A 24,958-nucleotide genomic window follows, 5' to 3' on the forward strand; every position below is an offset into this window, starting at 1 on the left:
AAAAATTAAAAAATGACCAATGAGCACATAGCATTTATATGCTGTTTTGCCCTTGTCAGATCGTTATGGCAAAAAGAACTTATGATTAAAGAATTATTTTATTTATAACAAAAATTTAAACAACCCATGTGAGCACATAATACTGGCAGTATTGGATTGCCCGGATCAGTTCGAGAAAGGATAAAAGTGTACTAAAAAAAAAACCTTTTGATAGGCAAAAGGGTAAAAAAGAAAGAGAAGGGAAGAGGAAAAGCAAGATATATCAACAAATACTAGATTCAGAGTTACGTAACCAGTTTACAAGTTTTGTACCAAGGGGGGGTTCCGGAGGAAGTTTATCATGATGGAGATAGTCAAGTTCAAAAAGTAGAAGACACATAGCAGGCCAACGAATCGTCCAGGCGGAAAAGACAGATGAGTTGAAAGCTGATGAGATTGGTGGCCTGCGTTTTTGTTTATTTGGCAGCTTATTCAAGAGGAAGGACAAAGGGTCGAATTTAGTCAAAGGCATTTGTAATCGTCGATGCATATGTAGGCACCATATAGCATGAGATCTAGTGAACAAGGCATTAGGGTGATAGATGCACGGTTTAGGGACACCACCAGGTAACCAACCTAGGCGCCAGAGGTAAATAGAACTTACAGTGCTTCCAGACCCAATTGGGCAACTTTTTGAAAATTTGGTCACCTAAAAATAAAAAAACTTGAACTTCAATTGGTCACTGTTTTTAAAATTATTTGGTCATGAAGCATTATCAGACTAACAAGGGGTTAGATGGGTAATTTATTCATATAATCGGGAAATGTTTTAATGGAATGCTGAACATAGTTTTTTATGTTTTGGAGCGGTACTTTCTCATAGGCATCCATTATTCGAGAGGTAAGTGTCTTATTGTCCCGAAACTTTTCGATCTTAATGTAGTCTTTTAAATCTTTCCAGAATTGCTCGATCGGGTTTAGTTCTGGCGGATAAGGCGAGAGATGTACAGGCGTATATCCACGGTTGATAATGAGATGATCAATGATGCTATGGATGTGAATAGGAGCATTTTTCCTCACTAAATGATACCCCTTTCATCTCTAGAAATTGATCCATATCAACAATGAACTGCATAAAATGTCCGCCAGTGATTTCTTTAGACACGTTTAATCGATCCTCAGGAACTTTTCTTTTTGTAGAGCAAGCTATTCTTCTTCTTTTCAAATTGTCAGACTCTATGACACTAACGTTGACAATACCAGAAGACGACACTGCACCAAGAGCAGTCTTTGAAATGGCTCTGGTAGACGGATTAACAACAATTGCTGGCTCCCGACGCCTAAACTAGGCCTTTCCTCTTGTCATATTCAAGTCAAAACTCGACTCATCAATGAATATGCAACTGTTATGATAGTCAATTTCTTTAGAGCTCCATTCAGTAACCCAAACTGCGCGAGCTTCAACGGTTTTAGGACCATTTCTTTGAACTGAATGACGAGTAATACATATTATACTAAGGTTGTATTCATCTTTCATAAATTTAGCAACCCTTGACTTTTTAATGACGAGTCCTTCGAAGCTTTTAATCAATTATCCTACACCGTCTTCAATAGTTGCGGTCGGCTTCTTATCGTAAAAATCCACTAATTGTTTTTTATGTTAATCGTTAAGTTATGAGACCTGTTGCTTTTCAGTTTTATTCGTTTTTTTTGGGGGGCACCTGCGTCATGGTTAGCTATATATTCTGCCTTTCATTTATGAGCAGTGTGAGTTTTAACGTTCGCAAGCTTAACTACGGCGTCGTTCTTCAAATTCTTTTCAAATACGTAATGAATATACATTTCCCGTTAAAAGCTGGTGTATTTTGTATGTTCAGTACTCCTACTGTCCTTTTCAGCTATCGTTGCTTCTTTCATAATAATATCAGTATTATTATGAGGAAGTCCTGACATATCAACTGGCGTATACTTGATAAACTTTTGAAAAGTCATAAGTTTCGACAAGCGAAAAGAGGGAGACTTATTAGTAGACATAGCTTTTCTACCACTATCATCGTAAATATTTCCTTGGCTATCCTCAGTGTAAAACGTTAAGTTAGAAGTTATTGGGTGCTACTATTGAATTGTGAAATGACCAAATGAAGTTCAAAAAAGTGACTAATTGAAGTTCAAGTTTTTTAATTTTTAGGTGACCAAATTTTCAAAAAGTTACCCAATTGGGTCTGGAAGCACTGTACATTGTACAGCGCTCACCATAAAACAGCAAATAACACATTTCGAAGACATGACTAAAGTTTTTATTTCTAAATTTCAAGACTTATCATCAATCAAAATTGATTGGGTTAAATTGAGGGTAATTAAACAAAATTCGTAGATTAATAGATGCGGACATAGAATTATTGAGGAAGGAATGTGATGACGCTACAAACTATAATTTCATAAGTATCCATTAACACAAGACTAAAAAATTGTGATGACGTACGCAAGCAACGTATTTGTTTCTTTTTGTAAATATTTTAACTTACTGGTTTGTAGTAAACATTGCTAGATATGATGGCCATTAAAATCGTTAATGGGCTGGCTTTGTGCTATATTATGTAGTTATATTCAAAAGTCATGGTTCATAAGGAAAGTTCCTTTATAGTTTTATATTTAATCAGCTCCCTCATTAACTTTATTTTCCAAATTATTAGATTTGAATGCATTATGGCTGTTTCAAGATTGCATCGGTATACATGTTTTGTGGTTTAGAATACACCTACTAGAAGCATTATACCTACCAGCGTATGTTTCTTTTAGGCGCAAGAACTAGCCTTGCGGGAGAAAATCGTTCAAGAAAGTATTCTTATACCTCCACTGCATGTACTCACGAATATACTACAAAGTCAGTAGCTTACAAGTTGGTAGACTTGTTTGTGAACATTGCTAGATATGATGGCCATTAAAATCGTTAATGGGCTGGCTTTGTGCTATATTATGTAGTTATATTCAAAAGTCATGGTTCATAAGGAAAGTTCCTTTATAGTTTTATATTTAATCAGCTCCCTCATTAACTTTATTTTCCAAATTATTAGATTTGAATGCATTATGGCTGTTTCAAGATTGCATCGGTATACATGTTTTGTGGTTTAGAATACACCTACTAGAAGCATTATACCTACCAGCGTATGTTTCTTTTAGGCGCAAGAACTAGCCTTGCGGGAGAAAATCGTTCAAGAAAGTATTCTTATACCTCCACTGCATGTACTCACGAATATACTACAAAGTCAGTAGCTTACAAGTTGGTAGACTTGTTTGTGAACATTGCTAGATATGATGGCCATTAAAATCGTTAATGGGCTGGCTTTGTACTATATTATGTAGTTATATTCAAAAGTCATGGTTCATAAGGAAAGTTCCTTTATAGTTTTGTATTTAATCAGCTCCCTCATTAACTTTATTTTCCAAATTATTAGATTTGAATGCATTATGGCTGTTTCAAGATTGCATCGGTATACATGTTTTGTGGTTTAGAATACACCTACTAGAAGCATTATACCTACCAGCGTATGTTTCTTTTAGGCGCAAGAACTAGCCTTGCGGGAGAAAATCGTTCAAGAAAGTATTCTTATACCTCCACTGCATGTACTCACGAATATACTACAAAGTCAGTAGCTTACAAGTTGGTAGACTTGTTTGTGAACATTGCTAGATATGATGGCCATTAAAATCGTTAATGGGCTGGCTTTGTACTATATTATGTAGTTATATTCAAAAGTCATGGTTCATAAGGAAAGTTCCTTTATAGTTTTGTATTTAATCAGCTCCCTCATTAACTTTATTTTCCAAATTATTAGATTTGAATGCATTATGGCTGTTTCAAGATTGCATCGGTATACATGTTTTGTGGTTTAGAATACACCTACTAGAAGCATTATACCTACCAGCGTATGTTTCTTTTAGGCGCAAGAACTAGCCTTGCGGGAGAAAATCGTTCAAGAAAGTATTCTTATACCTCCACTGCATGTACTCACGAATATACTACAAAGTCAGTAGCTTACAAGTTGGTAGACTTGTTTGTGAACATTGCTAGATATGATGGCCATTAAAATCGTTAATGGGCTGGCTTTGTACTATATTATGTAGTTATATTCAAAAGTCATGGTTCATAAGGAAAGTTCCTTTATAGTTTTGTATTTAATCAGCTCCCTCATTAACTTTATTTTCCAAATTATTAGATTTGAATGCATTATGGCTGTTTCAAGATTGCTTTGACGTGGAAATTTTTTAGTCTAGATCATTTCCCTGACACTTCTCTTTAGCCGAATTTGCAATATCGCCTCTTCTTTGTCAAGTATTGTCCTATCCTCTTCCTCAAAAATAAATTGCACGACTACAGAATTATATATTTTGCAATCTACTAGGTGTAGAATAAAGTTTGGTTTAGCAGCCATAAATAGCCAAAATCTTAATAACATATTCTGTTTTCTTGTAAATATTTAATCTTTCTTTATTGTTCAATAAGCATCGGAACCTGCTTTGTAGTTAAAGATAATAAATACATTCTTAGCTTACAGCATAATAATCATTAAAAGAAACTCAAGGATCAAATACAAATATAAACTAGATACATTTATATTGGCTCTTTTACTACTGTAGTAAAACTTTGCACAGCTTGTTCTAAAACTCTGAGCTGCCTTATAGAAGCCGGCAAGATGTTATTATAATAACCATATTCTTCTATATCTGTTTTGTTTCACTTTGGTACTGTATCTCGCTTAAACTCGTTAAAAATGGTTTTTTAGAAGTTTTAGAGAATCGAAACCATAAAGCATTAGCTCAGTTAAAAAAATATTTTAGACGAAGAACATCAAAGCAATGTCTTAGTGTATCACTATCTTCTTCATTGACTACTGAGTACCTACTGTACAAACCGAGAGCAAAGCGAAAGGTACTTGCAAGAGACTTTCTCCTCTGTAATGTTTCCAGCATGATTATCTGTACTGCCGAATTATAACAGAAACGCACAGTGAGATTAAAGAACAATAATCGAGACCGCTCAGAAGAATTACGAACTGTTTATAAATCCATTGTTAAGTATTTATCTCATTTACTATCTTGAACACTCAGTTTTCAAGGAGATAATTGAAGCAACGTTATGAAGATGGTTGCTATCTGCTGAAACCAACTCCTGCATTATTGAAACAATTGCCAATTTTGAGTCACCTTTTAAAGGAGTATAAACGCTTCCTTTATTTGTTATTACTTTTACACTATCATCGTTATTATTCTACATTGACCCGCGATATAGTCACCTTAATATAATCAATTTTAGATATAGTTAAGGGGAGGTTTTTTTTTTATTCCAATATAGTCAAGGGCGTTTTTAGCTTAAATTAAAAAACAATGTATTTGATTTTGATATAGTCGATAGATTTTGTATTTCCTATATCATCAGTTCACTGGAATGCTATCCTTTATTATGGAAATAACGGATTCTCAATTCAAGATTGATGCCTTGTGTTTCATATTTCATAAGGCTACTTGAATTAAGCAAGTTATATGCGAACTATTATGTACATGTATATATATCATTACAGCATGACTACATTTATACAATTTATCTGTTCATAAACAATAAATTAAGAAAGTTATCTTTACAGATTCAATTTTTTTTTTAATTTTAATTCACCATAAAGACTTAATAAAGCTGGTTTATGCATATAAATAATATTTATTAAAAAAAAAGAAGTAATCCTTTCATTTTTAAGCCTCATCTTCACTTGATTCAACTTCATCTGTTTCAGTTGTCTGATTGTCATCATCTTCAAAATTATACCATTCAACCACCGAAATATACCCGTCACAATCTTTAGGGTTTTTTTTTGGTTGTCTTTCATTTCTAATTAGGTTAATCTTATCACTAGTATCTTTTGAAAAATTGTTGTAAATGTCATCCAGTTCCGTCATCATGTTCTAAATATAAATCAAAAGATACCATCAGATTCCTAACGACGTAAGTATTTATTGTACTTATACATACCTTGATAAGATCAAGCCCTGTGATAATGTTGTTTATTGCGCCCTTTTTAACCTCTTTAATGGTCTTAGGATAACTAAACGAAAATATATCTTGGGAAAAGTATACATTTTTATCTACAATCTGGAGACAGCTAATGTGACAATTCATTCCCAAAATTTGTATAATTGGCATTTTAATTTGAACAACATCTTCAGCAGTTAAAAGTGGTAGCGATGAAACAAAGTCATTCAAATGTTGCTTTGATGACAAAGTAAGTTTCAAGGCATCTATATAATACTTTGACTTTGTACTAGAAGCTACAGACGCTACTTCACCATTTGCGACGTCCATTTCACTAGTATGCTTCTTAGATATAAGCCTAATGTCGAGCTTGAACAACAACTTTGCTTGCTTGCAGCTTAATGAAATAGTATCTCCCCTAGAAAAAAAATAAATAAACTAAGCTTAACTTTATTTCTTCTTTAGATTACTTACCATTGGAGAAATACATTTTGTTCAGTACTAAAATAGTACTCGAACAGGTTTGCCCAATATCGAACCAAAAGGGTTTGCTCTGAACATTGCTTCAAATAATTATCCTCCAAAGAGGAAATATTGTACGCAAAAGGATACAAGCTAAACAAAAAAAAAAAATGTAAATCTTTGCAACTTCAATTATAAACTTATTGAACCTACATATGTACGCTGATTCTCTTCAGAATGCGTTCATATTCATCTCGAGGTTGATAGATATCTATCTCTTTATATTTTTGCAATAAGGACCTAGTACCATCACACTAAGAAGAAAAAGCTTTAAAATTAACCAATTAACTATAACACTCATAATTCAAATAGAAGCATTACCTTCTCAAAATTGAAAGGTGTAGGTAAGCTCCATGGTTCAGGTTGAGGATACTCGTATTTCTTTAAGAATCCCTTGACGAATGCGCCACCCAAGAGAGCGACTTGGCTATTCTTTTTATTGTTTGATATATCAAGAATTGAATTCCTGGAAAGACTGAAGGGAAATAAAGTGAGTTAAAAAGAGAAATAAGAAAATAACTGATCAAAGCCTTACTAAGAAAAATATTGGCTGCGTTTGTCTTTAATGACGATCTCATCTGCTAATCGGATTAAATTACTTCCAATAGTGCCGTTTAGGCCTTTGATACGAATTTTATCCACTGCAACCTGATAAAAAATGAGTTAGTATTAGCCGGCATTTTCTTTTTCACATATAAGTATACCTTTGCTATTTTCTTTTGTTTTCGAATGTTCTCAACTCGATTTGATTTTCTTTTAGATCCCTAGTAACAAGTCAGTAACAATAATGAAAGCTTTATTTACTTCATTTGAGATACTTACTTCTGCATTAATAATCTAATTGAATGAAAGATTAAACAAATACCATTTCATGAATTTATAGTGTACTAACCTCGTATGCTTCTTCTAAGTTTTGACTCTGTAACTCTAGCTTAATCAATTGTTCTTCTTCTGCGATCTTTTTCAATCGTTCAATTAATTCTGACATACGTGACATTATAACTTGGATACAAAATAAATATTAAAAAGAATACAATGGTAACTTATTATGCCCCAATCATGCACATAATACACTATTTTGAAAAATTACTCATTTTTTTTTAAAAAAAAAAAAAAAAAAAAAAAAAAAAAAAAAAAATACACTCAGAAAAAATAAAAATTGACATCTTTATAGAATAAAATTTGAACTATATTCAAATGCGTAAAATGCGTGAATAGTTTTACATGTATTAGATGGGTTAACGATTTAAGAACTCCACAATTCTAGCCTGTGAATACTTACCGAATCCTCTTAAATCTTCAAAAAGAACTTGATTACAGGCCTGGCTGGTTCTCAGGGTCAAAGTTTCTTTTTCCAATAGCCATTCTCTTATAAATTTACTTTTACAAACTGACCAAAATTGCTCAATTGGATTTAGTTTAGGGGGGAATAGGGTGGAAGATATACACATCCATATCCATGACTTTCAATTAGCTTACGAATATTATCAAGGTTATGAATAGGCGCATTGTCCATTATCAGATGGTACCTTTTTAAACTTATGATGTTGATCCATGATATTCACGATACTGTCTAGAAAATTAAAATAATGGCCTGTGGCTGCACCACTTTTATCTTCCGAGTTTGCTTTACCTCTACTGGCTTTTTGTTTTTTAGAAAGTAGTACGGCTTGGGGCCTTTTGATACAAATATTGAGAATGCCATATGAAGATATTGCTCCCAGGATGTTATGGTTCTTGGCTTTATTTTTAAAAACTTTAACTACTGAGCGCTTTCTCACTTTAGACCAAGAAAAATTTCGTCTCAAATTGATGTGGAAGGCGGATTCGTCAATAGAAACACAATTGTTTGAATAGTCCAAATCTGGCTTTATCCATCTTTTGACCCATTGATACCTTTCCTCAATCTTTTTGGGACTATTTCTTTCGACAGATTCAAAGTGAGCTTTCTGTTATGGTTTACAGGTAAAATATAATAAAAGAGAAATGGGAAATAAAATAAAAAAAAATAAAATAAAATAAAACAGACAGAAGAAGTACGTTGAGACTTGTTAATGAGTTTTATAAAGGTAAAGATAAAAATGAATTCAATTAAATTCAATTATACAAAATAAAGGTTAATAACGTAAGAGTATTTATATATTTTGTGAATAAGGATTGTGATGGAACATAAAGAGAAAATAAAGATAGAAGAAAAAGAAAAAGAGAAAGAGAAAGAGAAAGAGAACAAAGGAAGTATAGTTTGAGACTGTTTATTCAATATAAAGGAAAAAAAAAATTAAAGATAAAGATTATTTCGTGTCTACACAGCTGCTTGTATTTATATTAATGAATCCTGAATTAAAGAAATAAAAATAGCTACAAGAAAGATAAGTCATGAAACAGTGTTAGTATTCAAATATATACGTCTTGTTGATTCAAGACACTGATCTATGGATTATCTATTGAACGTTATAATGATTTTATTTAAGTTTTAGATTGTTTGACCTGAGCGTAGGCTCCTGATGTCTTTTTATATTTTTATTTTATTGTAGCAAAGACGACCTGAAGAATCCTTTATCAAGGTTATAGAAATAAATATTTAGAACTGACGCGATATCTTGTTTAGTTGGCACGTTTAGATGTTTGGATGTCAATAAGTTATATATTATTTACACGATATTATATACAGTAAGATATGATATCTTTTATTATATGTTTAGACTTATATTTTATCATATTTTATGTAATTCATCTTTTATAACATTACTTGTACTTATATCCAGAGCTTATTCTATAACAAATATCATAAAAAGGTTCATATATATTATAACACAAGCGATATAACAAAGTCTATCATTTGATGTTCCAATATAGCTTATTTATAATAATAATAGTAAATGTTAATAATAAAAAAAGTAGTTTTTTTTTTTTTTTTTTTTTTTTTTTTTTTTTTTTTTTAATACATATATATTATAGACTGTTCCATAATCCAATGATAAAAATTACAAAAAAAATAAAATAAAATAAAATAAAAATCAAGTCAAACTAGTAGTGGTAGTGGTAGTAGGTAATACTGGTATTGTGTAGTGATTATTAATATTAGTAAGGATGTGTTGGTAGTTGTAGGTATAAATGGCCGTGGTGGTATAAGTGGGGTGTTTATAGTAAATATAGCCGTATGTGTATCCTCTATTTCTGATGAAAGTAACACGGGTGTTTGGAGAGTGACTAGAATTCGCAGCATATTTAGCCCAAGCCTAGGCTGTGGAATCGAATCACTTCAAGGGTTCCCCACCAAATCAAATGAACCCTTAATTTTTTTAATTATTTTTGTTTTTTGTACTACACCAGCGACTCCTTTTTTTTTCTTTTTACAGTAGCAGTAGCAGCAGCAACATGAATAATGATGTGTTATAGTTATATTCTACCAAGCAACGGTAGTAGATACAGGAAGAATAGTGTTATTATTATTATGTGACACTATTATAGTCAGTTCATATATCAGAAACAACAATCTTTATACGCTCTACTCCCTTTTATATATGTTATATGAATGTATATGATGTACCTTGGTATTATTATGGTCCTCAAGCTATAGAAAGATAAAAGAGTGACTAAAAAGCTTTATTTTAAGCATGTATAGATACAAATCTATAGTTACTATGTTTGATCATAATCAACATCTCATGAAATAATCACAAGTAAATGTAATATACAGACTCTTTTAATTGATTAGCAAGCTTCTCCAGCTAATAATAAATTATGTTATGGCTTACTTAAGAATAGAGACTTAAAAAGCTCTACCAAGAATATTGTAATAATAATCAATATCTCTCTATAAACCAGTGTAAAGAAGAATGATCTCGATTACTTCATAAAAGAAGATATTGATAAATATAACAATTTTGTCACTGTAACAGTAATAAATGCAAGATATTCCTTTTCCAGAAATATTCAACATTTTTTTTTCTTTTATTTTACTGAAATGTTATCTAGATATTGTATAAACAAAATAAATAATCTTAACTCTTCCTTTATCCAATTTTATATATTTAAAGTTCATATTTTGCCTCACAAAATATATATTTGTATATATATGATTATCATGTTATTAGAAATAGACTACGAAATTAATGTTATTTACTAATTTTTTCATGACTTGTTCGTTTGTTAAATATATTTTCTTTGTTATCAAATTTAAGAAGGCAGCTTAACAATAGTAAATAAAGACAAAATATATTATCATAAAAACATACTATTTACTCTATATTTTATTTTAATTGAAGATTTTTAGCACAATATTCAAAATTTAACAAAAGTTGATGCTGGCCAAATCTTGATGAGTGATTATGATAGCCGCATATACATCAAGGTCAATAGCCATGCATCAACGAAACAAAATCTGATTTCGATGGTAAAGCAGTATCTTGTTCCTGAGAAAAAATATATTCTAATCCATAGAACGGATTACAAAATTTTGCTGAACGTAGGTATAGCAATACTTTTTTTTTTTTTTTTTTTTTTTTTTTTAGGAAAAAATAGGCATCATCAAATCTAATTATTCTAATAAATATTTTCATTACAAAAAGAGATATTTATATTGTTCCTGAGCTAAAATGTAGCAACAGTAGAGATTTGAAAAAAAAAGAAAGAAATTTTTGTTTGTTATAAAAATACATTTCCTCCTTTATATTTGGTATTTCATTCTTCTTATCTCCCTTTTAGTCTTTATAAGGTTTCTTTACAGCCATTGTAATAACTGGAATAGAACCGATTCATTTTAATGTACGTTAAATAAAATAAATAATAATGATTATATTGCAGCAAATCTAAAGTTTCTTGATCATGATATGATCTGTATCTTCTTGTGAACCTAATATGAATATATGGCTTCCCACTTTATAGAAACCTTGACGTGTATAAAAGTTAATAGCTGAAGGATTATGCTCCCAAACACCTAACTACACCACATTATTTGTTTCCCTAATTGACGGGCTTCGTCAAGACTTGATGTCATGAGCTGATTAAACAAGCGGATCAAGGAATTCATTGTCTATAACATATCTTTGTATTTAAAAGGGGGTGGAAAATATTACTGTGAATGCAAGTCAAAGATACTTAAACTGGTTTTCATAGCATACATCAAAGAAGCTAAAATTGTTAATCTTTACAACCTCATTTAGGCAAACGATGTATGTGAGTAAAAGAATGATTTTAAGCACAACATAAGGGAGACTAAATGAGATGCATATTAGTTGCCTAATTAGGAAAAAGAAAGTTGATGAGAATATAAACAAAAAAGTGAAAACAAAAGGACATTTATTTTACTTACTTTTCTCTCCTTTAACATAAACACATTTTATATAGTCATAAAGAAGATATAAATTTGACAACATTTTACTATTCTACACATTGTTACTTTTTATAAGAAAGAAAGAAAATTAAATAATGTAACTGTGTGTATTAAATGTGGGGTAACACATATTCTTATCGATTTCATATGATTGTGACTGTAATTTACAACAACGACCTCCTTATTCTTATGAACTATAAAAAAGTAGATATTCAAAGTTATTATTTTTTCCCTTTTTTTCTTCTTCTTTATCTTCTTTATTATTACTATTTCTTCTGTAGGTAAGTCATTAAATAATACTATTTTATTCTTCTTCTTCTTCCCTGCCCTAGGAGGAAATTCTTTTTCTCATGGTTACCACTTATGTAACGCCTTCTGAATCAACAAGACACCCTATCTTGCCCTCCTTGAATTAGGAGGACATTGTAGGGTATCTTGTTGATTCAGAGGGCGTTACATATTGTGATAGCTATGGGTTTTTTCTAACCTCCTAGTAAAAATAAAAAATACAAGAACAAAGAAGGTGCAAAGAATCCTAGCCTCCACGCGGCCACCTTTGGACTGCAGTAAATATTATTATTTTTACTGTTGACGAATTGGGGATTCACTTTTATATATATGAAATAAAAATGAAAATAAAATACAATAAATAAATATCTCTTTTTTTTTACGCGTCTTTTAATAATCTTGTACTTTCTTTAACTATTGTTTGTATAATAAAATATCTTTTTGCTCCAAATTGACTTTAAGAAGTATAAAAACAAGTAGAGAAGTTATAAAATAATTGACTTAAATAATATAGGAGATATAAGATGTAATGTAGTAGTGATTATGTAAACTATTGACTAATATTTTATCAGAGAAACTATCATGATTATTATTCTTCCTTTACAATCAAATTATCAAAAATTAACTAAGATGAGTACAATCTATTAAGGATATTGAAAAAGAGACTTTTAATTTCCGCTTTTCCTAAAACTTATACTACATATTTTTTTTTTTTTTTTTTTTTTGAAATCCCATTCATATAAAGCTTTTAAATGATTTAATAATGAGTGGTTTCTTTGGTTCTAGTGAAGCTACTTCAAAATGGGAGTAGAGATTTAAGCAAGCTATTTCTAATGTAGAAACAACTTTTGATTCTTTTCTCGAGCAACCTATTTCTCAACGACAGTCATCAGCAAACGAAGGTAAATGATGTTCTAATGTCCCTTATTGATCTTCTTCTTTCTTTCTTTATTTTGATAACGAGCACTACTTTGCACTAGTTTTCTACTGAAAAGAAGTATGAGTATATTAACATCATTAGGATTATAAAAAAAAATCTACATAGCAAATTGTTAAACGACTTTAATACCATTACTGAAATACAGTGTACATAAAAGAAAGAAGGGAAGAGAACTCTACAACAAGAGTACTTTAACGAAGATGTATTTAATATACCTAATAATAATGTAACTTTGATGTGCCAAAGAATTTAAGTGGGTTTCACATTTCTACTATACTCTCTAAGAAAAAGTAAGCAAACATAATAAGTAGCCCATTACCTATACACATATACTTTTCGGTAATGACTATATGAACCTTTCTTTTTTTTATCTTCTTTTCTGACAAGCATATGAAGTATGTTTGATCCAAATAATATGACAGAAATCAATCTAAATACAACATGCTATACTTAAGCTGATAAGATGACTAATTATTGTATGAAATGGACGCATGAAGTTAGCCAATTAGCAAATATCGTTCGTGGGTAATCCTTTTGAGAGAATAGACCCTTTCAACAGCGGTAATGTACACCTTGTTTCTTTCTTTTAAAAAAATAAAAAATAATCTGCATTTATACATTTTGTCATGAACTGACTTATAATGTCATGTACCTTGATTAAACAAGCGGATCAAGGAATTCTATCTAGATTCCCCTGAAAAACTCTCTTGATCCACTCCATCAAATAATATTAAAAATTCTAACACTTCATTATCTTTAACATATCTTATTCGGTCGTAACTAACATTTTTTCTTATTCACATCTTATTTGAGACCTCTTTAACAATTCTTATAAACAAATATCTAAATAAAAATGATTGACTTTAGAACTATTGTTCACTTTCCTTGACTCTTTTTGTCTTAATATTATTTTCTAATATTTTTTATTTGATATTTTACAAGTAATATCATAGTTTTACCTATGATTTTAACAGTTAGGTATTCATATTAGGATAACTAAGATCAGGGAGGCATTAGAAAAATATTAGTTACGACAGAATAATCCTACTTAGTATTGTCAGTAGAGTGTACCAACTTTCTTAAGTTTATAAAACATGAGTAAGTATAATACATAAATAAGTTGAAGTCGCTTTCCTTTATATTATTTGCCCAGATACTTTAAGTCTAGAATTTAATAACTCTGACTATACTTATTTATTTCGATGGTCATTGAATTCTTATAAAAAATTTTGTTTGATGATATGAGATTATAGCATATGCATGCATAAAAGGGAAATGTTTTTTATTTTTTCTGAATACCACAATTCGGCAACTATACCTAAAAGTTTGGGTTTATAAACAAAAAAATTGAGGTAAATAAAACAACTTGATCGGAAAGGGCAGCGCCTTTCTGTTGGCCAAGCGGCGATCATGGAGAGATGAACTTTGTTAGCTGTAGATGGGAGTGATTTAATAATAAAATCGGGGTTAGTTCTGAGTTTTAATGATAACATGCTACCTTCCAGGATCCAATGTTCAACACCAGGCCTTCAATGGAGGTCGATAAAAAGATGTTGTTAAATCGCGGGGTAATTTCCTACCATGCAAGAGAGGAAAGCCCGCAGCATTGAGAGAACTCCTGGGAGTAACACGGCTGTAGTAGAAGCAAACAAGAACAGAATCTAATCCACCTCTACACTATAAAGGACTTCCTCTTCAATAATTTTTTTTCTCATATAAAATAAAAAAAAAATGAAAAAGAAAGGAGGATGGGCTCTAAAGTTAATACGTATTGTGTAGTACAATTGCTATAAAAAGTTACACATTATTTATTTAGAACCACTGTCATACTTGTTGCGGTTACAGAATACTTGTAAATTATAATATGTAACAGTAAGGAAATTAGTTTGGTTATACACAAAGACTTGAAATAGAAGAAATATTATGTAAAGAATTGACAAACGAAGAATATATTGCATCTTTCACAATACAAGTAGGATGCTTTCCAATAAATACATCTAAATATTGTGAATGTTACTCTATCAATTTTATGTTATTTCCTTTACATTTAACTTCAGAGGCTGGTTTGTAAACAGGTAAGATTGTTCCACCATTTTTTTTCCCCATTGATCTTTGAACTTATAAGCAGCTTTTCATCCAATGCCAGTTTCCTTCGCAGCTTTAGAAACCTTTAAATTTTTGTTTTGCAACTAGAGAAATAAATTGAGCAATATCTTTTAGTTTATACTTAGTTGGTGTCCAAATCATATTAGGTAGAGGCGTTGCTTCTAAATCAATTTCTTCCATAGCCACTGCTGTATTAAAATCACCATCATCTTTATCCTCGGATGAAGATTTATCGTCTGGAATACCTTCCATCTGGTATAACGACTTAATAACCGCTCCATCTTGTTTTGGCTGATATTTAGGTTCTTTAACACAAGCGAATTCGCCAGAGGGTAGATAATGGTATAATCTGGTTGTGTTGTACATTGTAAGTAACACTATGGCAGAAAATATGGTAGAAAAGTTACCAATATGGTAGCAAAGTTACCAATTTTGACAGTTAGAATATGGTAGGAATGATATTCTATAAGCACCCAAAAGGTAGCTTTTCTACCATATTTTTTTTAGTAGCTTATATACAATATGGGTTGCTTATTTATCATATTTTTATAAATATAAAATAACGCTTTATTTTTTAAAACAGTACAAAACAATAGTGTGATAATGCTTATCTGCTTATTATATATGTGTTTTTTCATATAAACACTGAAGAATATTCTAAACGTTTAAACTAACTTACCTTTTTAAAACTTGGACTAAAAAGAAAAAGTAATTTCTTCATGTTAGCAAGATGAAGTAACAAAGAACTTCCGGCAACACGTGTATTTGTCTTTTTTTTTTGTACGAGTCAAGTAGCGTATAGAGCTTTTTTTTTCTGAGAAAACAATGACTAATGAACAATATAAACGAATGTTAGAATTGAGTGCAAGATTATAAATAGCATAAAAAAGAACTAAAAACAAGATGGAATCTGCTACCTTCTCAAATGAAGAGTCTTCTATACATAATAATGAACGAGATTGAGAGTTATTTTAAATAAGAACCATAATGAATTAGGCTAAAGAGAAAAGTAAAAAAAAAAAAAAAAAAACTTCATGCTTATTACCATCATGTTTACTTACTACTTTGTTTATAGGCCAGATCTATCTATCAACCGAGTGTCTTTAGTACGCTAAATAGCTTTTCTGGTTCTCCTTTCTTTGGCTTGGATGAGCTCCATTTGATCGCTAGAGGCATCGGCAAACAAATGTACGACATGATTACCGTTGATCTTAACCCAAGTCAAAACGCTGTCTTTTTTTATATCCAACAGGATGGCACAAAGGTGTTGGAGAACTACCCTTTTTTTATACCCCAAAGAAGCCTTGTAAACATTGGAAAAAGCATAACAGAGTCAAGACAATATATCCCTACCTCATTTCAAGGCAGTTTTGACAATGTTGTTGCAAAAACCGAAGGAACTCGTGCTGTGGATTGGCTGGACTTTCTGCTCTATATTATTCCAACTTTAGTTACCCCATACTTACCCAACAGAACAGTCCGAAAAGCTGTATTATCGTTAGTGAAAGGTTGCTCTTTGGCCCTTCAATGGGATCTAACTGATGAGTTGATCAGTGAGATGGATGGGTAAGACTCAAATTCTATAATATTACACAAACTGATTAGTAACCCCTTCTGCACTAGGCACTTTAACGACTGGCATAACTACCTCCTTCAACAGGTCAACCATAAACATGTATCGCGCAGCGTATTCAGACCAGTACAACATTACCTAGCTCATATACCTTTCATGATAAAAAAGCAAGGCCCTCTTCGAGCGTATTCAACAAGGTCAATGGAGCGATCGATTGGGGTTTTTTCAAAGCTGATCAAGTCGAAACGTGAGGGCGGAAAAAACGCAAGTAACATCATTGAAAGACTGGCAACCCACAATCATGTCAACCGCGTTTTAAACATTGCTGAACTAGCTAATCTGATTCAACCCAGACAATATACCGATGCCAGCTACATGAATATACCCTATGATGCTAATGGTCCACAATTATGGGAGCCTTTCATCCCAATTTCTGAGCTGAATGATGATCAATTGGTGGAAGGTATACCCGGCAAGAAAATTATAAAAGCTATAAAGAGATTCTACACTCGCTTAAATAATCAAAGACTCCCCATCAATATACCCAGCACTTCTATAACCCTTGCATCCCGCCTTTTGGTTTCTTCAACTGTATATTCATCTTGTATGTACAGGCGATTAAAAAAGAAACCAGTAGAGGGAATCAGTACATCATGTTTTCCTGTTTAGATAACACGTAAGTTTAAAAAAAAAAACTAAAACAACTATAAATTCTTATTTACCGAACATATTATTTTAGAAGAAGGAAACGTTGGTTTGTTGGTTCTGTTCTGTTCTATTTCAAGCATGAGCTTTCACAATCGAATGTACAATTTCTCGCGTTCATTGAAGTCATGAGTCGACATACCACAGCTTCGCATGACTCATCTGTCCCTCTAGTAAAGCGAAGCAAGCCAATAGAAGAACAAACTGGCAATACTTCTATTATATACCCAAAATACGCTGTTATCAGTGTTTATGACATCGATAGGTAAGCTGGTCTTGTACAATACCCTGGAGTTGATAACCAGTTTTATGTTATATCCCCGTACTTTGTTTTCGACATTAATCTTCGCATAACAGTTGGTAACATTTCTTTAATTTAAATTATTATGCTCCAAATAAAATAAAAAAAACCAGCTCAAAGCTTGCTTGTTGAAAAGAAAAAAAATTCAATTAAAAAATTAGAAGCCCGTTTTGGCTCTGACAGAAATTCAAGCGCTGAAATATGGTAGCTAAAATACCAATTTGGTAGCTGTTGCCAATTTTTTTTTTTTTTTTTCCGTAAAAAATTAAAAATCATTATTCTAAAATGAAGTTCATGGCTTAAATGAAGGGAATAAAAAGACACCCAAACATATAAAAATAATCTATATACCTTTTACTATTCACCTAGTTGCTTTTAGGCTTAATTCTAGGGATCTAAAAAACATCTCAACATTGCTAGCCATCTGGGATGCATCCTTCCTTAAATGTGGTTGGCTGGTTCAAAAAAAAAAATTGGTAGCTTTTCTACCAATTTTTCCTCATTTACCATAATTTCCGCCATAGTGTTAATGAAAAAATAATTTACATTAACACCAACAAAAAATGCATGAATAAAGAAATACTTCAATTAGCTGAGGCTACTGATTTACCCACAAAAAAAACCATCTGATGCCTTTGCATCCTTACAAAATAAAATAAATGTTTGCGAACCAAGCACAAGACTATTAAGGAAAACAATCAAATTGTACATTGCAGAAGTGATTGATACTTTCGATCCAATCATTCATGCCGATTTAAATTTTACTGATACCTTGTGTACCCATTTGTAAGTTGAACAATTTTGATATTTATAGGTTAAATATACTAGCAGCTAATGTTAAACGTGTAGTTTAAACATGATTGATAGTCCACGCAACCCATTACTTCAAAAGCAATTAGAAAGAAATGCAGGCTTTTTGACTACTATACCCATCTTGCACAACTTATTTGTATCAAGAAATGACATACTCGATATGCAATGGTAAGTGTTGTAGAATACCTTTCTTTTTTATATACCTTACAGAATATTATAGGGTTGTGAAAAATGCAAGTGCGACAGGCAATATAAAGCGGGATGGCGTTGTATTTGTAGTAGGAAATAAGATGGTGACGCCTATGTTTGTGGAGCTTTCTGGGGGAATTAATTTTAACAGCACTGATAAAAAAGAAATGGATGATGAAAAGAAGCTCGTTGAACAGTTCCTCAAGTTATTGAAAATACAAAAGGCCGAAGGTGTTGAAACACCATGCCAATATTATGTCAGATATTTTGGTAGGTGTTTTATTTTATCTTTTTACTTTTTAAGATTGAATAGCTAATAGCTAACATATTTAAATTAGACATGGTATTATATTTTGAATCATTAACTTACTTTGATGACTATTATGTCAAAAGAACTCATTTTGTTGTTCCTTGTCCCTCAACATGCTCCAAATTAATTGACTTTGTTGCTAAGATACCTCAGATATTTGAATATCGCCAAGGAATTCTTAACTTGATAAAAGAAATGAAATAATAAAATAAAAAGAGAAAAACAACAATTTACTCCTATGGCAAAGTAATCAAATGTAAAATGGAGAAAAAAAAAAGGTATATAATCCAAACCTTTAACTTTTTATTTATCTGTTCCTCGATGACTATTATGTTCATCAGCATTACCAATATAAATAAATCGTTGCCTCCATTAAATCCTATACAATCTGCTGCGTATATCTATTTTTTTGGGGGGGCGGTTCGAATGGTTCTATGCTAATTTCGAGTTGTGTGTGAATTATCAAATGAATTGTTATGGAATTAAACAAGCGTAAGATATGAATGAATATTAAGGTCATGAATTAAAACAAGTACTTTAAAAAAAACATTTGTTATTAACATTATGGCACAACACAATTGTATGAAAACTACCAATAATAATACTCTTGAAGCTGTCTATGAAGCTGCTATATATACATATATAAGAAACAATAATGACAAGCATTTTACAGAAAATACAAACAATATTTAATTTTATTTATTGGAAACATCCTTTATTTGTTGATGACGAATGAATAAATGATAATAAACAGAGAATACATTATTGCTAAATTAATTTCTTTGCTAGTCCCACTATTTACAACGGTCTTGAGTAGCAAAATAAAGAACGAATTTATTGATCTGCACGTCTTGAAAAAAGTAAGTTCATAGGAAAAAGAACTTTGGGACATTATTGGCTTGACACCGATACATTTCATAAAGATACTAAAATAGTATTAGAAATAGTCATGTAGAAATAGGTTTTACCTGCATAAAATATCTGATTGACAAAGAGTTTAAGAAGACTCCCTGCGATGTTGAAGCAAAGGTTAGGCTTTCTTTAAGCATCGTCATTTTGTAATGTCCAAAGTCAATAGCTATACAAAAGTTTGTAAAATGCAAAAAGAAAGGCAAAATACATTCTTTCTATAGATATTTCAGTGGAGCAATTCAAAACTTAGCAGGGGGGTCAATAGTCTTCATGCCCAAATTGTTGAAAAATGAACAGAGAGGACATATCGATGTCTCCTATTATAACAAAACTCCCTGCGATGTTGAAGCAAAGGTTAGGCTTTCTTCAAGCATCGTCATTTTGTAATGTCCAAAGTCAACAGATATACAAAAGTTTGTAAAATGCAAAAAGAAAAGCAGAATACATTCTTTCTATCTGCTTCAGTGGAGCAATTCAAAACTTAGCAGGGGGGTCTATAGTCTTCATGCCCAAATTGTTGAAAAATGAACAGAGAGGACATATCGATGTTTTGCCAACTACAATGTCTAAAGAGAAAAAGAAAAAAAAATCTGAGGCCACGTAATATAACTAATTGAAATTGTGTGACCTACGATAGATCACCTGGATATAATTGATGACGTCTATGTTTGGGTTTCAAACAGGGATACGATTAAGAAGAATTTTATTTAAAAAAATTAAAAAATGACCAATGAGCACATAGCATTTATATATGCTGTTTTGCCCTGGTTAGATCGCTATGGAAAAAAAAAAGGAAAGAAAGGGAAAATGTTAAATCAAACAGTTAAAATGAGAGTTATGGGCGTATTTTAGGTCATAAAAAAAAAAAAAAAGTAAATAGTGTTAGTAATGGCTATTAAAATATGCATTTTACTGTATCATTGTCCTTAATTCTTTTATCTTTTATCATTTAAAGTTTTTGTTATAATAAAATAGTGTACATGTAAATTTTAGTTAAACCTTTTTTTTTTTTTTTTATTAAATAAAGATCTTATATATACAATATTGAATATTATTAAAAGAAAAAAAAATCGATCGTAAAGTCTTGTAATAGTTGTTAATTAGTGTAATAGTATTGTAATTTTTCTTTTTTTTTTCTAGTCTAAAGTTCTATTTATATAGTACATAATTATGCCTAGTATCATCATATAAGCTATATGTAATAATAATGATAAAAAAAATAAAATAAAATAAAGCTAACTAAACCAACTTACAGGAACTGTAACATATTCTCTCTTTGCAAGCATAGCCTTTACCATTGCTTTACGTGATCTTGAATTTCTATTTCTCCACATTCTAGCGCATTTTATCCAAGCAAAGATACTTACAAAAATTAAAATAATAACACCTCCTATGATGGAAGTTCTGATGAGGCCAATGAATTCTTGAGCATTCTAATTGAATAAAATTGATTTAGAAGGATAATAAATAAAATCATAGCATATCCCAACTTACATCATTAAACCACCAACAAGTACCATATCTACCAACGACCCAACAATTATCTATATTATAAGGCAAATTTAAATTGATCCATACTCTATCTTCTGTTATATTTGAATAATCAATAATTCGCTTTAGAATGGTATTTTGACGAGGTATACGAGGTACGTCAAAGACATAATCTTCAGGACAGGCAGTAAGTGATCGTTCATAATTATATGTATGTTGGGTTAAAATCCATGTATCAAGCTCACGTAATTTACGACAAGCTACTCTATATTGATCTACACAATTTGTGGCTTTCCAACGCCCGTTCTCTTTTGACATTGCAGCACAACGTAAATGTGGAATATCCCTCGGCTCATTCACATCCCAGGACCAAATAGTTGAAAGAATATTATCAGCCAAATGAGAACTGTTATCATATGTTGAATAAAGAGAATGGTTATCTGAATAATTGGAATGAGTAAAATAAGGTGAATAGTTACACTGAGTCTAACAACAATATAGACATGTATTTAGAATGAAAATAGGATATATATATACAAATATACATATATAATATGCAATTTCTTACAACATTAAGAGCAGATGTATATGTAAACGGTATTTTATGATCGTTAATAAAAGCCCATGATGTATTACTAGGACATTGCGTTTCAATTGTCGTATTCATAAATCCATTTATGGCTTGAGCATCAAAAATAGTGTCATAATCCATTGAAGTAATACGAAAAGAAGTCGGACCAGGTGATATAGTACCAAATCCTACTAATAGCTGAACCTTTTGCTCAATCAAATAAAGCCATTCGGGCCAAATGTTACTAATATTACTGAATTGTTGTGAATAAGATGGAGGATTATCTCGATTAAATGAGGCATATAAATTAGCATGATAATTGGATAAGTTTAAAGGTGTATAGATTCTAGGGGATTTAGAGGAGGAGGAAGAAGTATAAGATGAAATAGAATTCTGAATAATTTGACCCAAGTTAGAGTCACTCATTTCGACGCTAGTAGAAGATTCAGCAGTATTATTAACGTTTATTGTTGTAGTGCCAAGGTCATGTAGATTGAGAATAAGAAAGAGTAAATTAGTTTTTTTGGAGTTTGTTACAACTTCTGTAGAGATAAGATAGTTGTTGATCGATTCTAAAAAGTTTCTAAACTTATATTTAGAAGAACATACATAATTATTCGGTAAGAATACATCTACAATTGTGGTATTGATATCCTTTAGACTAAAAGGACATAATTGCCATTCCTGTTGAGTAGGTTCCCAATAAATATCTAATACTAGCCGGTTGTATCCCATTTGAAGTACATTGTTAACTTTAGATAATCGTTGTACAGAATAATCTTTACCAAAAAAGGCTGTATTTAATTCTAAAGATGGCCATATAAGCTGATCAATTGTGATATTTATTGCAATATCTCTTTGAACACGGAGTGCAGTGGTGATAATAGGCGATTTCGATGTTTGATTTTGGTAGGGTGTATCTCCAAGATAAGTAAATGATTGTAGACTCTGGTTCTTTTGGTGAACAAATTGATTTACTATTTCTGCTTGACATTTTGATATATATAAAAAGAGGCAAATGAATTCATAATGAATGATCATTATGTGATTTGCTAATCCCTTTTGAGATTTCAGTTTTTTTTATTTTTTTTTTCTTTTTACTTTTTACTTTTTACGGAATCTATAGCTTTTATCTATGACTGGTTTTCTTTATAACAAAAATAATATTATATTCGAGAAACGAAAACAGAAAACAAGAAAAATTATCTTGGATAATTCAATTAAATATATAAAAGTGAAGAACAAAATTCTTTTGTGATTTTATGTTTCTTTATCTGTGTCACACGCCGATTTTTTTTTTTTTTTTTTAAAAAAAAAAAAGAAAAAAAAATTAAATTAGATATTATCCTGCATACACATCATATATTACAATATTTATTACCTCTTCGTAGTGGCTGAAAAATAGGGTTCTCATTTTATTGACTAATAAAATCCTTTAGTGAATGGAAAGATACAAATTATTAGCAAGATACATATTGGACACAAGTGGAGCAGCAGGCCCATTTTAATCTTTTACAAATCTCTCAAAGTCTTTAATGTACCAACTTCTTTTCTTTATCTTTCTCTCTCTTTTAACTAAAATAATGTAAATGTATAAAAGAAAGATAATAAGCTATAAACATGATGAAAATGATAATTATAAAAAAGAGTTAAAAGGGATTCTAACTAATTGTTATAAAATACATATATGTATACATATATAGCATCAAATACAATAGTATATTCAAACTAAAGAGGATTTCTCGCTTTAGAGTAAGGATATTTGCAAACAAGCTATATTTTTCAAAATGATATAATTCGCTTGTTCACTGTACGTTAACTAGTATTATGTTTGCATTCATTCCTGATTAACTTGGTTAGAAAGAAAAGTATTCTATATCACTATATTATTTAAACAATGTAATAGAATATAATGAAATAAATCCAACTGAGTATGAAGCTACTACTACTACTTGTACTTATTTTAATTGCTCTTTTAAATTTTTTTATAGGTATATGAAATATCTCTTCATAAAGAGTTTTATATGTATATGTATAATTATATATAAATCCATTCAATCGGTTAAACTTGGACGGCTAATGACTCTTTATATTAAGAAATTATACTGCTTTTAATAGTTTGATGTTAATAAACCTCAACTTAAAGTTACTAAGAAATGCGTATATTGGTTTTATATAGTTTTACTAATTAGCTCTTTAGTGGTTTGATTTATAAAACTCTGTTTTAAGAATCAATTACTTTATTTATAATTTTTCACATGATGAGTATTTACATAGGAATGTCTTAGATCAGAGAGCCATTATAAAAGTATTTAGTTGTGATTGAACCATATCTATTATTGCTAATGACCTTAAATGTGTAGATCAAGAAGAAGTATATAAATAAACTGAAATCTCTTCTTTTATATTGTTTGTCCAGGTACGTTTAATGAGTGGGAGAGGAGCAATTAACACTGATTACCTTATTTTAATGATTATTGGCTTATTATTTGATATCAGAACATGTTTAATATTACGGGGATAGTAAAATCTTCAAGTACAAGAAGTTGAACATATAACACAAAAACGTAAGAATAAATATACCAATATAAGGATTTTTTTTTATATATCTAATATGTTGCACTTTAGCAAATATATGCATATACATTTCTATCTTTAACATCAAATTCAAAAGCAAGTACTTATAATTGACCAATTTTGTTTTTTCCCCCTTAATACACACTTTTCTTTACTTTTCTTTTTACTGGTAGCGAAATGTGATTAAAAAAATTTGGTTATTCAAGCTGTATTTCTTATTTCGATATTAAGATTAAATTCGAAGCCTTCTTAATAGTGTATATAATATATTTTCATTCATTAATAGCTGTAAAACTAAAATCCCAAGGAGAGGAGAACGTTTGA

At 30.7% G+C, this 24,958-nt stretch overlaps 7 protein-coding genes across 7 annotated transcripts; 3 read left to right on the forward strand and 4 right to left on the reverse strand.

Moving 5' to 3' along the window:
- Positions 1-1,415: 1,415 nt before the first annotated feature.
- BX663DRAFT_517590 (uncharacterized protein) lies at positions 1,416-2,215 on the forward strand. Its single transcript, XM_051528744.1, has one exon. The coding sequence runs from the start codon at positions 1,654-1,656 to the stop codon at positions 1,927-1,929; it is 276 nt and encodes a 91-aa protein (XP_051380424.1). The 5' UTR covers positions 1,416-1,653; the 3' UTR covers positions 1,930-2,215.
- An 87-nt stretch (positions 2,216-2,302) lies between these two features.
- BX663DRAFT_488367 (uncharacterized protein) lies at positions 2,303-4,064 on the reverse strand (the record flags this gene model as incomplete). Its single annotated transcript, XM_051524808.1, has 6 exons — positions 2,303-2,407; positions 2,505-2,567; positions 2,877-2,948; positions 3,258-3,329; positions 3,639-3,710; positions 4,020-4,064. The coding sequence occupies 6 exons, from the start codon at positions 4,062-4,064 to the stop codon at positions 2,303-2,305; spliced, it is 429 nt and encodes a 142-aa protein (XP_051380425.1).
- A 1,815-nt stretch (positions 4,065-5,879) lies between these two features.
- On the reverse strand, positions 5,880-7,633 carry BX663DRAFT_517600 (uncharacterized protein). The gene is made up of 8 exons (XM_051528745.1): positions 7,416-7,633; positions 7,346-7,360; positions 7,228-7,287; positions 7,059-7,171; positions 6,845-6,998; positions 6,677-6,777; positions 6,476-6,616; positions 5,880-6,419 (listed from the first exon to the last, which is right to left on the reverse strand). The coding sequence occupies exons 1-8, from the start codon at positions 7,518-7,520 to the stop codon at positions 5,912-5,914; spliced, it is 1,197 nt and encodes a 398-aa protein (XP_051380426.1). The 5' UTR covers positions 7,521-7,633; the 3' UTR covers positions 5,880-5,911.
- Positions 7,634-11,604: 3,971 nt separating this feature from the next.
- BX663DRAFT_517613 (uncharacterized protein) lies at positions 11,605-12,383 on the forward strand. The gene is made up of 3 exons (XM_051528746.1): positions 11,605-11,764; positions 11,838-12,075; positions 12,140-12,383. Exons 2-3 carry the CDS (start codon positions 11,973-11,975, stop codon positions 12,235-12,237), a joined length of 201 nt encoding a protein of 66 aa, XP_051380427.1. The 5' UTR covers positions 11,605-11,764; positions 11,838-11,972; the 3' UTR covers positions 12,238-12,383.
- A 2,763-nt stretch (positions 12,384-15,146) lies between these two features.
- On the reverse strand, positions 15,147-15,655 carry BX663DRAFT_517614 (uncharacterized protein). The gene has a single exon (XM_051528747.1). It carries the CDS (start codon positions 15,556-15,558, stop codon positions 15,247-15,249), a length of 312 nt encoding a protein of 103 aa, XP_051380428.1. The 5' UTR covers positions 15,559-15,655; the 3' UTR covers positions 15,147-15,246.
- Positions 15,656-18,495: 2,840 nt separating this feature from the next.
- BX663DRAFT_439459 (uncharacterized protein) lies at positions 18,496-19,287 on the forward strand (the record flags this gene model as incomplete). The annotated part of the gene is made up of 4 exons (XM_051523334.1): positions 18,496-18,557; positions 18,639-18,752; positions 18,805-18,961; positions 19,087-19,287. Coding segments are annotated over 4 exons (534 nt in total), but the record flags the coding sequence as incomplete, so codon positions are not given.
- Positions 19,288-21,024: 1,737 nt separating this feature from the next.
- On the reverse strand, positions 21,025-23,310 carry BX663DRAFT_544897 (uncharacterized protein). The gene is made up of 4 exons (XM_051530911.1): positions 23,166-23,310; positions 22,055-23,116; positions 21,490-21,972; positions 21,025-21,428 (listed from the first exon to the last, which is right to left on the reverse strand). Exons 2-4 carry the CDS (start codon positions 23,096-23,098, stop codon positions 21,231-21,233), a joined length of 1,725 nt encoding a protein of 574 aa, XP_051380430.1. The 5' UTR covers positions 23,099-23,116; positions 23,166-23,310; the 3' UTR covers positions 21,025-21,230.
- Positions 23,311-24,958: the final 1,648 nt, after the last annotated feature.

The sequence above is a fragment of the Cokeromyces recurvatus genome (genome assembly GCF_025118155.1).
Source record: "Cokeromyces recurvatus strain NRRL 2243 chromosome Unknown BX663scaffold_23, whole genome shotgun sequence".
In the NCBI taxonomy this organism is placed as follows: Eukaryota; Fungi; Mucoromycota; class Mucoromycetes; order Mucorales; family Mucoraceae; genus Cokeromyces; species Cokeromyces recurvatus.

Coding starts and splice junctions, on each gene's coding strand:
- BX663DRAFT_517600 (XM_051528745.1), bottom strand. CDS start 7,520: ATGTCACGTATGTCAGAATTAATTGAACGATTGAAAAAGATCGCAGAA. Junction 6,999..7,058: donor CGCAGCCAATATTTTTCTTA/GTAAGGCTTTGA, acceptor ATTTCCCTTCAG/TCTTTCCAGGAATTCAATTC. Junction 6,778..6,844: donor CACCTTTCAATTTTGAGAAG/GTAATGCTTCTA, acceptor TTTTCTTCTTAG/TGTGATGGTACTAGGTCCTT.
- BX663DRAFT_517614 (XM_051528747.1), bottom strand. CDS start 15,558: ATGTACAACACAACCAGATTATACCATTATCTACCCTCTGGCGAATTC.
- BX663DRAFT_517590 (XM_051528744.1), top strand. CDS start 1,654: ATGAGACCTGTTGCTTTTCAGTTTTATTCGTTTTTTTTGGGGGGCACC.
- BX663DRAFT_544897 (XM_051530911.1), bottom strand. CDS start 23,098: ATGATCATTCATTATGAATTCATTTGCCTCTTTTTATATATATCAAAA. Junction 21,973..22,054: donor ATACATCTGCTCTTAATGTT/GTAAGAAATTGC, acceptor TATTGTTGTTAG/ACTCAGTGTAACTATTCACC. Junction 21,429..21,489: donor CTTGTTGGTGGTTTAATGAT/GTAAGTTGGGAT, acceptor TTATTCAATTAG/AATGCTCAAGAATTCATTGG.
- BX663DRAFT_517613 (XM_051528746.1), top strand. CDS start 11,973: ATGTGGGGTAACACATATTCTTATCGATTTCATATGATTGTGACTGTA. Junction 12,076..12,139: donor TAAAAAAGTAGATATTCAAA/GTTATTATTTTT, acceptor TTTCTTCTGTAG/GTAAGTCATTAAATAATACT.